The sequence below is a fragment of the Nuphar pumila genome, chromosome 5, assembly GCF_984573655.1.
Source record: "Nuphar pumila chromosome 5, dmNupPumi1.hap1.1, whole genome shotgun sequence".
Lineage (NCBI taxonomy): Eukaryota > Viridiplantae > Streptophyta > Magnoliopsida > Nymphaeales > Nymphaeaceae > Nuphar > Nuphar pumila.
In genome coordinates, this window is record NC_143253.1 from 136,643,359 (window position 1) to 136,655,668 (window position 12,310).

The 12,310-nt window shown below is 40.2% G+C and overlaps 1 protein-coding gene and 1 pseudogene across 1 annotated transcript; both read left to right on the forward strand.

Annotated features, from left to right (window-relative positions):
• The first annotated feature begins 5,307 nt into the window (after nucleotides 1-5,307).
• On the forward strand, nucleotides 5,308-6,047 carry LOC149838937 (pathogenesis-related protein 1-like). Its single transcript, XM_090007857.1, has one exon. It carries the CDS (start codon nucleotides 5,389-5,391, stop codon nucleotides 5,875-5,877), a length of 489 nt encoding a protein of 162 aa, XP_089863983.1. The 5' UTR covers nucleotides 5,308-5,388; the 3' UTR covers nucleotides 5,878-6,047.
• Nucleotides 6,048-9,705: 3,658 nt separating this feature from the next.
• LOC149838938 (galactolipid galactosyltransferase SFR2, chloroplastic pseudogene) lies at nucleotides 9,706-10,151 on the forward strand (annotated as a pseudogene).
• Nucleotides 10,152-12,310: the final 2,159 nt, after the last annotated feature.

The following is a 12,310-nucleotide window of genomic DNA, read 5'->3' on the forward strand; positions in this document are numbered from 1 at the left end:
GGGAGTTAACTGACCCCCTGTTCGGGCAGGGGGTCGACCCCCAGCCTTTCCGCCAGTGAGTCGACCCCTGCCGGAACAGCAGGGGGTCGCCCCCCTGCAGGAAAGGCAGGGGGTTAACCCCCTGCAGTTCCGGGGGGGGGGGGGGGGGGGTTAACCTCTGCCGTAAAGGCAGGGGGCAGAGGGCCCCTGCCAGAAACGACAGGGGGTTAACCCCGTGCCGGAAAACGCTGGGGGTTAACCCCCTGTCGGAAAACGCAGGGGGGGTGGGGGGCGTCCTTTACCTTTCTCCGGGCGGCGGGGCCTGCGGACGGTGGGACCGACGAACAGCGGGAGTGAAACCGGCGGACGGCGGAAGCGGCGAACGGCGGGAGCAACGAAAGAAGAAAAGGAAAAGCTGTATGGGATTAGGGTTATTCGAAACTTAGCGACAGATGTAATCCGTCGCTAAGCCCACGTAAATCAAATTTACGAAACCAGCGACGGACTATCCTCCGTCGCCAAGTCCGTCGCTAAGTAGCGACGGACTAGAGTTTGTCGCAAGAGTCGTCGGTAAATCGTGCGGCCGTAACGACAAAATAGTATGTCGCAAAATCCGTCGCTAAATAGCGACGGACTGGGCGACAGACTATATTCCGTCGCTGGTTTCGTATGCTTCATGGATTATAGCGACGGATGTTTGTCGCTCGTTAATCTGTCGCTAACTAGCGACGAAAATATTCCGTCGCTACCGACCGTCGCTACCGACCGTCGCTAACAACGTGTTTTCTTGTAGTGATACCGTGGTCGCAAATAATATTGTTCTTTGAAAAATCTAAAGATAAATTAAAAATTTTCATTTTTTTATGGAAAAATCCCTAGAAAATATGGCATGTATTAAATATATAAAGTTGCACTAACAATATAAAAACATTTAAAAAAATATTTTTTCATGTTAATATTACGCTAAAAATGTGATATTTTCAAAATATAGGATATATTTTGAAAATTTCATTTTTTTTCACAGGAATGTTTCGGCCTTTGGTAAAATCACGATATCTTCAAAATATCTCTTTAATGTTCGTGACATGGCTAGATACGTTTATACATATAGCCATATAGGTGAAGTGTACAAACTGAATTGTTTGAATCGTTAAGGATGCCTGGATCGTTCCTAAATAGGAAAATACCTTTGATCGTGGTTTACAACTTTGATTTTGGCTTCTCTATGGCTTTTTAAAACATCACAATCTGTGAGCTATGATCACCATGTCCGATGGCATAATGCCCTGAGGTTGCCCACCTCGCAGTAAGGGAAGTACACCCTGGGTATCAAACTCTTGACATCCTTCAACTTGAACGCACCTAGCCAGGCTGTGCAGAGCCCCGGTGAGCCTCAATTTTTTTATGAAGAGGAACCCTCGCCGAGGACGGGGTCACCCAATGGTCAGGTGTTAGTTAGCTAACAACATCTAACACAAACCTGATAATAAGATGGTTTGGGCTCACTAAAGTAAGCCTACATAGCTAATCGAGTCATACCTGCATGCATAATCCGAATAATATACAAATGGAGCTGGATATGGTTTTAACAAACTAGACCTAAGACTGAACCTTCAAGATCAGGCAACTTTATATGTAGAAGTTCCTTTAAAAATTATAGGTTTTGCCCGATTAAATCATCTCTGGTTCTTTCCATTCGAAAACCAGACTTAGAACCTGGTAATGAATAAGCTAGGTCCAATCAGACCTGGATCCATATATACCCAGCACTGGTACATGAAAGTTGGATCAAGGTCCAGCCCAAATCCAAAGGTTTGTACGCCTCGCTTCAGAACATGGTTTCAGTCTATGACAGCAGATGCTGTCGGTCCCTGGGTGGGTCAAAATTAAGGAAATCTTTGTCAGAAATGGGTCAAAAGGAAATCTTTGACTGAAACACACAACTTGTGTAACAGTAGCAAATTAAATATGGAACATATGATGGAAAAATATTGCGATTTTATCAAGATACATTGAAAAAGAAATCCGGATGAAATTGTAATATTTTTAAGATATCACAATTTTATTACGATATAATTCACAATTTCAAAATTTTAACGATTAGTGCATGATTTAGTGTATTTCTTAGAACCTTGCGTGTAGACAATTTTCTAAAAGAATGAAATTTTAGTTTATTGTGAGATTTTCCTGTGTAAAAAAGAAACAAAATCCAATTACTAATATTTGTGACATTGGTTAGTCATAGTGTGATCGCCACATTGAGTTGTGAGAAATAGAAGTGCTATTGTGTTGGATTCCAACAAATTTTTTTTTTGAGTTTTTACTCGAGAGACCACCCCAGCCGCATAGACTTAGCCAGGCTGGCTTAGCCTGCCGTACTATGGCCTCTGTCCATGTCGGCATAAAACTCCGAGGCAAGGTTGTTAAATGCGATGAGGCGAAGCGAGGCGTTGAGCCTGCGCTTTGCCTCTGAGGCGTACGCCTCTCACAACGTGAGACTCTCAAGCAAGGTTGTAAATGCGATGAGGCGAAGCGACGCGTTGAGCTTGCACTTCGCCTCTGAGGCGTACGCCTCTCACAACACTGCTCCGAGGGCTTACCCCGAGACTTTTGATTCCAACCTGAGCCAAGGTAATTCGTGGTGATATGGTTCACAAAAGCAACACCCAGTCTGTTTCAAAACAAACGATGTCGGGTTCAATAAAGATCTGGGTCCGAATCAAATAAATAAATAGGTTCAGCTGGCTAGAACTGATAAGATGGAATTCGACGCCGGCGGGGATTCTGTTCTTCTGGCTAAGGGGCTTCTTGTAACATTACCAAGTTGAAGGAAAGTCGTGAGTTTGAACAAATATTAGTAACATTATACGTGGGAAACTCGTGGAAAACACGTTTCTCATTGTGCTGGTTTATAACACTTGAGTAGGCTATTTACTTTAAATGAAATTTTTATGTATTTTTATGGATTTCATTTTATTGTATATAACACACACACACGCGCGAGAACTGAACATATTAGGCCCTCTTTTCTCCTGCCCCCTTAGGCCCTATAGTTTGAACTGTTTTATGATTAATCTGAATTGTTATATATATATATATATATATATATATATATATATATATATATATATATCAATCAGATGAGCCTTAAAAAGTCTTATTTCTCATTTTCTGTTTTTCATGGCATTTTCCCCTTCCTGACAACCTTGGTTTGAAATAGGTTGTGTGCATCTCACATTGCATGGTTGAGCTGAGTCTGCTCCTTAACGGGGATTTCATTTTGGTTGTATTTGAAGGAAGTTTATTGATAAAAAAAAACAGCTTTGATAAAGGCATAATCCTATTACTTACTTTAATGAAAGACTTGATTGCATACCAGCAAAGCAAAGTAAGACCAGTCTCAACAATACGTGGATGCTTGCACTCCACACCGTTAGGTTAGGTGACCTAGTGTTCAATACCACATGATTTGATATAAGCTGAGGGGTCAATATTCACCACCCCAATTACTTAAAAAAGATTTGATATGACGTTCAAACTTATTCTCCACATGCATTCAAAAATGATGAAAAACTGAAAAAACTTCAGATTTTTACTTTATGACGGACAACCATGTACATCTAAAGAATGCATCCACAAAATTGAGAAAATAAAAATATCACTGAATTGTGGCAATCGAGGCTGGTTCCCAAACATAAAAAAAACACAAGATCAAGATGCTCTTCTATCGTGTGAGTTGAGGGGTCAGAGGGCAAAGAATGAGTCTCGCCCAATTGACACACACGCCTTACGCTTTGTTTTGCTGTTGATAAAAAACAGGAAGATTAAATTTATTCAAAATGTGTTGAACCATGTTTCAACTATGCCAAAGATTAAATTTATTCAAAATATTTTATTTTCTTGATAGTTTTCTTATGGATGTTAATAAGGTGTTTTTTATTTTTTTTTTTTTTTCATTTTGGATTTTTCCTTTGACATGTTTTTAAAGGAAAACATATCATTAATAGAAGTAAAGTCACACGGAAAAGGCAACCCATGAGGAATCGGATGACATATGTTCAAAGAGTTGGGTGGTACACAAGAAGATGTTCCTTTTGCTGGTGGTTGAATTTGGCTGAAATGTTGAGTTTCGCTCAAACTGTATATGCTAATCTTAGTTCCATTGGCACCGAATTTCACTGAAATGGCGAGTTTCGCTAAAATAGTATAGGTGAGTCTGAGTATAATTTCATCGTTTCTTGTTTTAGCAAAACGGTAAAATCGTCACAAACACCCCATATTCAGCAAAAATGGAGCGGATGGGTATCTGAAGAATATTGTGATATCTTGTTGCTAATTTGTGAAATAGCATTATATTATATTTAGTGGTAGTACAATTATTTTCCAAAAAAATATAATTAGAGTAAATTATTTCATCATAGTTTTGTTAAGGTGTAGTTTACAATGCCATGAGACTCTTTCCGAACAGCTCCTAAATCAAAGTTCAATCTCTCATTTTTAATTTAACCCTTTCCAAACAGCTCTTAACGGAAATTCAATCTCTAATTTTAATTTAACCCCACTTACTTAAATGGTCCACCAAATCCAAGTATTCAAATATTTTATCACGACTTGTGACTCTTTCCACTCAGCTCCTACGCCAGAGTTCGACCACTCATTTTTAATTTAACCTAACTTAGTCGAACAAAAAATATCATCCACATCTTCAATTCATTGACTTGCAAGTCTTTCAAACAGACGTCAGGGCGGTGATCGTAGGCACGGCTGACACAGCCAGCACGCCTAGGTCTCTAATCCTGGGAACGGTCCACTTAAACAACATATAAGTCCTTAATTTGTGTGTGTGTGTGTGTGTGTGTCAGAGACTTTCTATTCCAAAGATTTGTAATTACCATGAGAAATATGAGTTATAACTATAGTGTACCATTCAGAAAAACCTTAGTTAGGGATGTAAACGGTTTGGATTCTGGTCGGATATGGCCAATACCAGATCTGAGAGTTTGATATCCAATTAAGGTGCGTAGATGGGGGCGGCCAAGGGGTTTTGATCGCTTCAGAATGGTCCATACTGCAGTGCAGGCTATTATATTTTTTATCCTGGGCCCCACCATCTCAACGGGTGATTTCCATGTTGGAATAGAAAATCATAAAAGGGTGGGCCATCTTCTTGAGACTACGTATCACGGTATGAGTGAACCTTCCAAAGAAATAAACTTTCTAATTTCCATGCAATACTTTTCAAAATTGAAAGTGATGACGAAACCAATCATCGACTTAAGCTGCGTTTGCTCTATAAATTGGCTACATTTCCCTTGCTATATTATCACCATTGAGGAAGTGTTTCTAAAGAATTGATTTCCTCTAAGAAGAGAAGTATAGTGTCAAGTTTGTTGGTTGTGTTGGGGCCAAATGGGCTTGCGTTCACTAGCACTAGTGCTTGTTGCACTGTTGCTTGGCCTAGGGATCCATGGGAGCCATGCCCAAAACTCACCCCAAGACTTCCTTGATGCTCACAACCCTCCTCGCTCAAGTGTCGGCGTCGGTCCTCTCAGTTGGGATGACAATGTCGCTGCCTACGCCCAGAATTACGCGAACCAGAGGATGGGCGACTGCAGCCTAATCCACTCTGGTGGACCATATGGAGAGAACCTCTTCTGGGGCAGTGGAGCAGAGTTCACCGCAGCTGATGCTGTGAACTCATGGGTGAGTGAAAGGAGCGACTATGACTACGACTCCAACACCTGTGCCAGTGGGAAAGTATGTGGGCACTACACCCAGGTCGTGTGGAGAAACTCACTGCGCCTGGGGTGCGCCAGGGTCAAGTGTGACAACGGTGCCATTTTCATCACCTGCAACTACGACCCTCCTGGTAACTATGTAGGGCAACGTCCCTATTAGGTATGAGATACCAAATATGGTATTTGCCATAGAATAAAGAAGGCTCTTTTTATAGAATAAAGATGCATGGATGGATGGATGGTATCCCTGATGATATATCTCTGTCATATTGTAACCATCCTTTTACAGTTTATCCCTTAAAATAATATTTGCATCTAATAAAGTCTGTGTGACTCCTTTATCACTAGAATATATATATATATATATATATATATATATATATATATATATATATATATATATATATATATATATATATATATATATATATTAAAGAGAGAGAGAGAGAGAGAGAACGTTGATCTTAGCCTCGTTAGTGCCATCTATGAGTACTTTCCAACCCAACGGCATGCTTAAGTTGTTGTCTATACTAGAGAACCGATCCTATCACGTGGCATATTGGATCCCATCTTGAGTCATTAAGAGTGTGACAACTGTCTTTTGTGTCCCTACAGACTTTTCAGCAAACTTGCTAAAGGGGTATGATCCACGGAGACAGGTGTCACTTTTCTGTCCCCTTCCCTTTTTACGTGATCCTGCCATACTCCCCTGTCATAAGCCATATGGTGGGATCCATTCCTTCCACAAAACTGAACCACAACGCTTGGGATCACTTTGCTCAAGGAGTATTCCCCCTTATGTTGTTGAAGTTGGATGATTTTTTAATGTGGTCGCCCCTCCCAACGCCACTCTCAACTAACAGGTGTTCTCCCAATCGATGGAGATGATGGGGATTTAATGAATTGCCCATCGCCGCTCTCAATTACCAGCCCCCAAACAGAGCCTCAGAGACAATCCAACTACGCATGCGCGAACATATTTTTTCTTTATCTGCTCATGAACATCACATGCAGGTAGGGCTAGCTGGTACTTCAGCCGAACCAGCCGAGCCTGAGGCGTTTAAGTTTGACTCAGTTTTGTGGAGAGTTGAGCAAAGCTCGAACTCATGACAAGCCTGAGCACGCTAAACGGGCAGAGTTGATTTAAGCTTTCTTATTTACAAAAGGAAAAAGAAAAGTTTTCCAAAGCTGGGATCAATATATAGCAGTAGAACTTCATACCAATTGCTTGTGAGTCGTAGACAACTATTTATTTTAAATTATATTTTAAGTATATTTCAAATATATTTATTACTAATTACCAAGTGGGGTTGTCAACGGATCAGATTTACTTGATATCTGACTGAATTCCAATCCTTTTAGTTAGATTTGGTAAGCCAACACCATATCCAATTATAATTGAATTTGAATATGGTTTTGAATTTTGCTACTTAATTTGATGGATATCCAAATTTGAAGAATATCTGAATTTGATCGTACCTAAAACAATCGCATTTTATATGAGTTTTTCTCCATCTGAATGCAAATCAGTTTAGCCAATATCTATCATTCTTTTTTTGACAGAATAGAAAATATTATTAACATAGAAAAAGAGAGATACAAATCAAACCAGATAGAGGGGTTGTGATGAGATATCAAGTTCCCTTACCAAACAGAATCCCAATGTGTATGAGGTAGAGTACATAGATAAAACCCGCCACCCCAGGTAGCAGAAAAGCCATACATGATGCTGGTGCATCATGAAAGAGATTCAAACACTATGAGAAGCTCCATTTTATCTCTAGTACACCGAGAGGTCGAGCATGTATATATATGCAAGAATATGTTACAATCGTTAAGAATACCGAGAATTACACAACTATAGCAAATACAATAATATCTGACGATAGTGATTATCATTTTATCAAAAATGATAGACACGAACATCTCCAACTGTCTACGTTACGCCAAATCCAAGTCTTCTCGTAACTTCAGATCTTTTTAATTTGAACTCCTATGGATTTGTCCAGAATATTTTTATCTCTAACCGAATTCTTGTTGACACTGAGAGTCGGTTTTTTTGTAGCTCTTCTAGATTGATCCAGCATGTTGTTATCTGTAACAACCGAACGATCCTTATCCTTATGCCCCTGCAAGCTCAACGTGGGGTCAACAACGTTGAGCTTTTCACGAATGAAAGTAAGTCGCGAGAAAGGAAGAGGCTTAGTGAGACCGTCAACAAGCTGATCAAAGGTGTTAATAAACTGCACTTGAAGATGTCCCTTTTGCACATAGTCTCGAACAAAATGAAAATCAATTTCAACATGTTTTGTGCGATCATGAAAAACAGAATTTGCCGCGAGATATAACGCCCCCAGATTATCACACCAAAGAGTAGGTGGAGAAGATGTATCAAATCTAAGCTCAAAGAGGAGAGATTTGAGCAAAAGAAGATCGACAACAACACAGGCCAAGGACTTGTACTCGACTTTAGTACTAGACCGAGCGACAGTTCGTTGCTTGCGGGAGGACCAGGAAACCAAATTAGAGCCAAGAAAAACTGCAAAACCACTTGTAGGCTTGCGATCATCAACGTTGCCCGCCCAATTAGCATAAGGGAAGGCACTAAGATGGAGAGAAGGAGACCGTGCAAGGAACAAGCCGTGATGATTAATCACCTTGACAAACTGAAGGCTGTGTTTTACAGCAGACCAATGTGTGACCGTGGGTTGATGCATAAATTGACAAGCCTTGTTAACAACAAATGTATTGTCTGTCCGGGTGATGGTGAGATACTAGAGACCTCCCATAATACTGCGATATAAAGTAGAGTCATAAAAAGGACTAGCACCATCCTTAGATAAACGAGAAACAAAGCTTAGTGGAGTGGAGATCGGTTTTTCTGCAGCCATAGAGGCACGTTGAAGTAGTGTAAGAGCATGTGTACGCTGACAGAGAAAGAACCCAGAGGAGGCATAAAGAACTTCAATTCAATACCCAAGAAATAATTTAATCGCCCAAGGTCTTTGATACAGAAAGCAACACTAAGGTACTTAATTAAATCATGAATGGCAACTGAAGAACTGTCGGTAATGATAATATCATCAACATAAACAAGTAAATAATCAACCAAGCCACGATCTCCAAAAACAAACAACGAAGCATCAGAGAGCAAGATGCAGAAGCCACAGGTCAGAAGGTAGGAACTGAGACGTTGGTACTAGGCACGCGGAGCCTGCTTGAGTCCGTACAAGGCCCTATCAAGTTTGTAAACATACTGAAGACATGAGAGATCTTTAAAGCCTTGAGGTTGTGTCATATAAATATCCTCAGATGAGAGACCATTAAGAAAAGCATTATTAAAATCCAACTGATGAATCAGCCAGTCTATAGAAACCCCGAGAGCAAGAACACCACGAATGATGATGGGATTCACCATAGGAATAAAGGTCTTAAAGTAATTGATGCTCTCTTCTAGATAAAAACCTTTAGCAACAAGACGAGCTTTATATCGAGCAACAGAGCCATCAGTGCAAAACACCTATTTGGAGCCAATGACATTATAATGGGAAACACTACCAGAAAAATGTTAATTAGCGACGAACATTTGTGACAAATTTTTTCCGTCGTAAATTTGTGACGAATTAGCGAGAGAAAACTATCTGTCGCTAACATTTGAAATATTTGCAAAATTAGCGACGGAAATATGTCCCTCGCTAATTTCATCGCTGATTAGCGATGGAATTTTTTCGTCACCAAACACTACAAGGAAAATGCTAATTAGCAACAAAATTAGCGAAGGAATTTTTCCGTTGTTAATTAGCGTCGGAAAAATTCCCTCGCTAATTCCGTCACTAATTTTTTATTTAAACAGTCCCATCAAAGGCGCAAACTTTTTCCTCTCTCCCCGTTCGAAATTTAAACCGTCCCATAACGGGTTCTATTGCTTCCTCTTCTCTCTCTCTCTCTCTCATGGCCGTGCTTGGCTTAATCCTCTCTGTGACAAAGCATGCCGGAGTCCGTGCTTGGCTTAATCCTCTCTGTGACGAAGCTTGCCGGAGTCTTGGTCACCATCACTGTGGCAGCCAACATCCTGTCATTTCGGCGTTACCGAAAAAGGTATCTTCGACCAATCCGACCACCGTTTGATGAATCGTTCGATATGCTCGCAGTTTTTTATATTAACTCTGAAGGTAACAACAAGAAGCAAAAATTCGAACTTCGATCAATTTGGTTCCTTCTTAGTTTGTGTATGGTACTTCTTTATGTGCTTCCTTTTTCACTGTTATTGCAGTTGAAGAAAACAAATTTTTCATTGGATTAGCCACGGCCCCTGCACATGTTGAGGACGAGCTAAATGATGCTTGGCTTCAGTTCATAGAGGAACACGATTGTGTGGAGGCAGGATCTACTCAGAGCGCTCAACAAGTTGATGCATTAATGGCTTATGCATGAAGTGATGGTGGATCTCAGTAGGGAGCATTGGGAACTCATGAAATTAAAAATAAGAGGAGGAAGCCTTTGAAGATTTAGATGGAGGTCAGAGAACGCGCCAATTCTGTTTAAAAGACACCATAGTGGCGGGTCGGGCCGCTCGGGTGCAATGCATGTGTGGTGCGGTAAAAGTCCGGCCTATTGCTGCCGGAATACCGCCCGGTAGGGAGCAATTTTTTTTTTTAATTTAGCGATGAATTAGCGGCGGATATTATCCGTCGCTAATTTAAAATAGCGACAGACTCGCAACAAATCATATCTGTCTCTAATCCATCGCAAATTCGTGATGAAAGTAGCGACGGATAAGTTCTGTCACTACTTAGCGACTAAAATTTTATGATAAAAGCTATCCGTCGCCAATCTGATGCTAATCCGTTGCTAAACTGTTTAGCGACAGATTAGCGTTGGATTACCGACGGGTTTAGGTTGTCGCTAATGTACAGGTTTCTTGTAGAGAAAGAGGAGGAACGAGATGCCAAATGTAATTAAGTTGGAGAGCATGAAATTCACCGTTCATGGCCGTGCACCACTTAGGGCCAAGACTGGCTTGTTTGAAAGAAGTTGGTTTAAGCGGGAGTAGGACATAACTAAAACACTCAAGGGAGATGAGATACTGGTTAGAAATAAAGACACGAGGCTTAAGGGAGTTAGTCATAGAGCGAGTAACCATGGGAGGAGTGTGATCAACCAGCCTATTGACAATAGACGCAAGGAGAGGGGAAGAGGCAATAGGGGGATTAGGAAGCGAGATGGGGCTCACAGGAGAACTAGAAGTGGGAGAAGCAGGAGGAGCCAAAACATCAGAAGGGGGCATCAGATCAGGAGGAGGTAGCTAAGGGAAAGGGAGAACAACAGGCTGAGAGTGGCCCCAATCAGAAAGGGTGGGTGAGGGAAGAGAAGCAGAGCACAAAATAGAGATAGTAATGGATTCATCAAAATAGACATGGCGAGAATTATATGTGCAATTATGAGAGGGGTTATAGAAAAGATAACCCTTATGACGAGAGGCATAGCCAAGAAGGATACATGGAGAAGTTTTGGGCTGAAATTTAGAAGTACGATAAGGCGTTAAAAGAGTGTAGCAAGGGGCACCAAAAATATGAAGATGATTATAGTCGGCTGGTTTGTTAAAAAGGAGTTCATACGAGGTCTTGCGATTTAGAACAAGGGTTGAAAAACAATTAATGATGTAAGTGGCAGTGCGAAGGCATCAACCTAGAAGGAATACAGTAAAGAAGGTGAATGCAAGAGACTGAGCCCAGTTTCAACGGCATGCTAATGTTCGTGCTCAACAAGCTCGTTCTATTCCGGGGTATCTGGGCAAAAAAATCGATGAGTTATGCCATTGTCCTATAAAAAGTTTTCAAACTCATGGCTAGTAAATTCATCTCCATTGTCAATTTGAAAACTGTGGATGGATTGTTGAAGTTGCTTTTCAGTAACGTATTTAAAAGACTTGAAGGAAAGTCATGAGTTTGAATAAGGTTACCGGAAGCTCCATTTATATGTGGGAAACTCGTTTCCTGAAAAACTCATGGAAAACACGTTTCTCATTGTGCATGTTTCCAACACTTGAGGAAGCTATTTACTTTAAAATACATTTTTTATGTATTTTTATGGATTTCAATTAAGTATATATATATATAACACAAGAACTGAACATATTAGGCCCTCTTTTCTCATGGCCCCTTAGGCCTTATAGTTTTAACCATTTTATGATAGATCTGAACTGTTATATATATATATATATATATATATATATATATATATATATATATATATATATATATATATATATATATATATATCAATTAGATGAGCCTAAAAAAGTCTTATTTCTCTTTTTCTGTTTTTCATGGCATTTTTCATTTAGGTTTCCTTTCCAGACGACCTTGGTTTGAAATAGGTTGTGTGTATTTCACATTGCATGGTTGTGCTGGGTCTGCTCCTTAGTGGACATTTCATTTTGGTAGTATTGGAAGGAAGTTTATTGATAAAAAAACAGCTGTGATAAAGGCATAATCCTAGTACTTAAATGAAAGACTTGATTGCATACAAGCAAAGCAAAGTAAGGCCGGTCTCAACAATATGTTGATGCTTGCACTTGACACATTAGGTGA

Excerpts from the sequence above, each read along its gene's own strand:
- LOC149838937 (XM_090007857.1), top strand. The coding sequence starts at position 5,389 with ATGGGCTTGCGTTCACTAGCACTAGTGCTTGTTGCACTGTTGCTTGGC.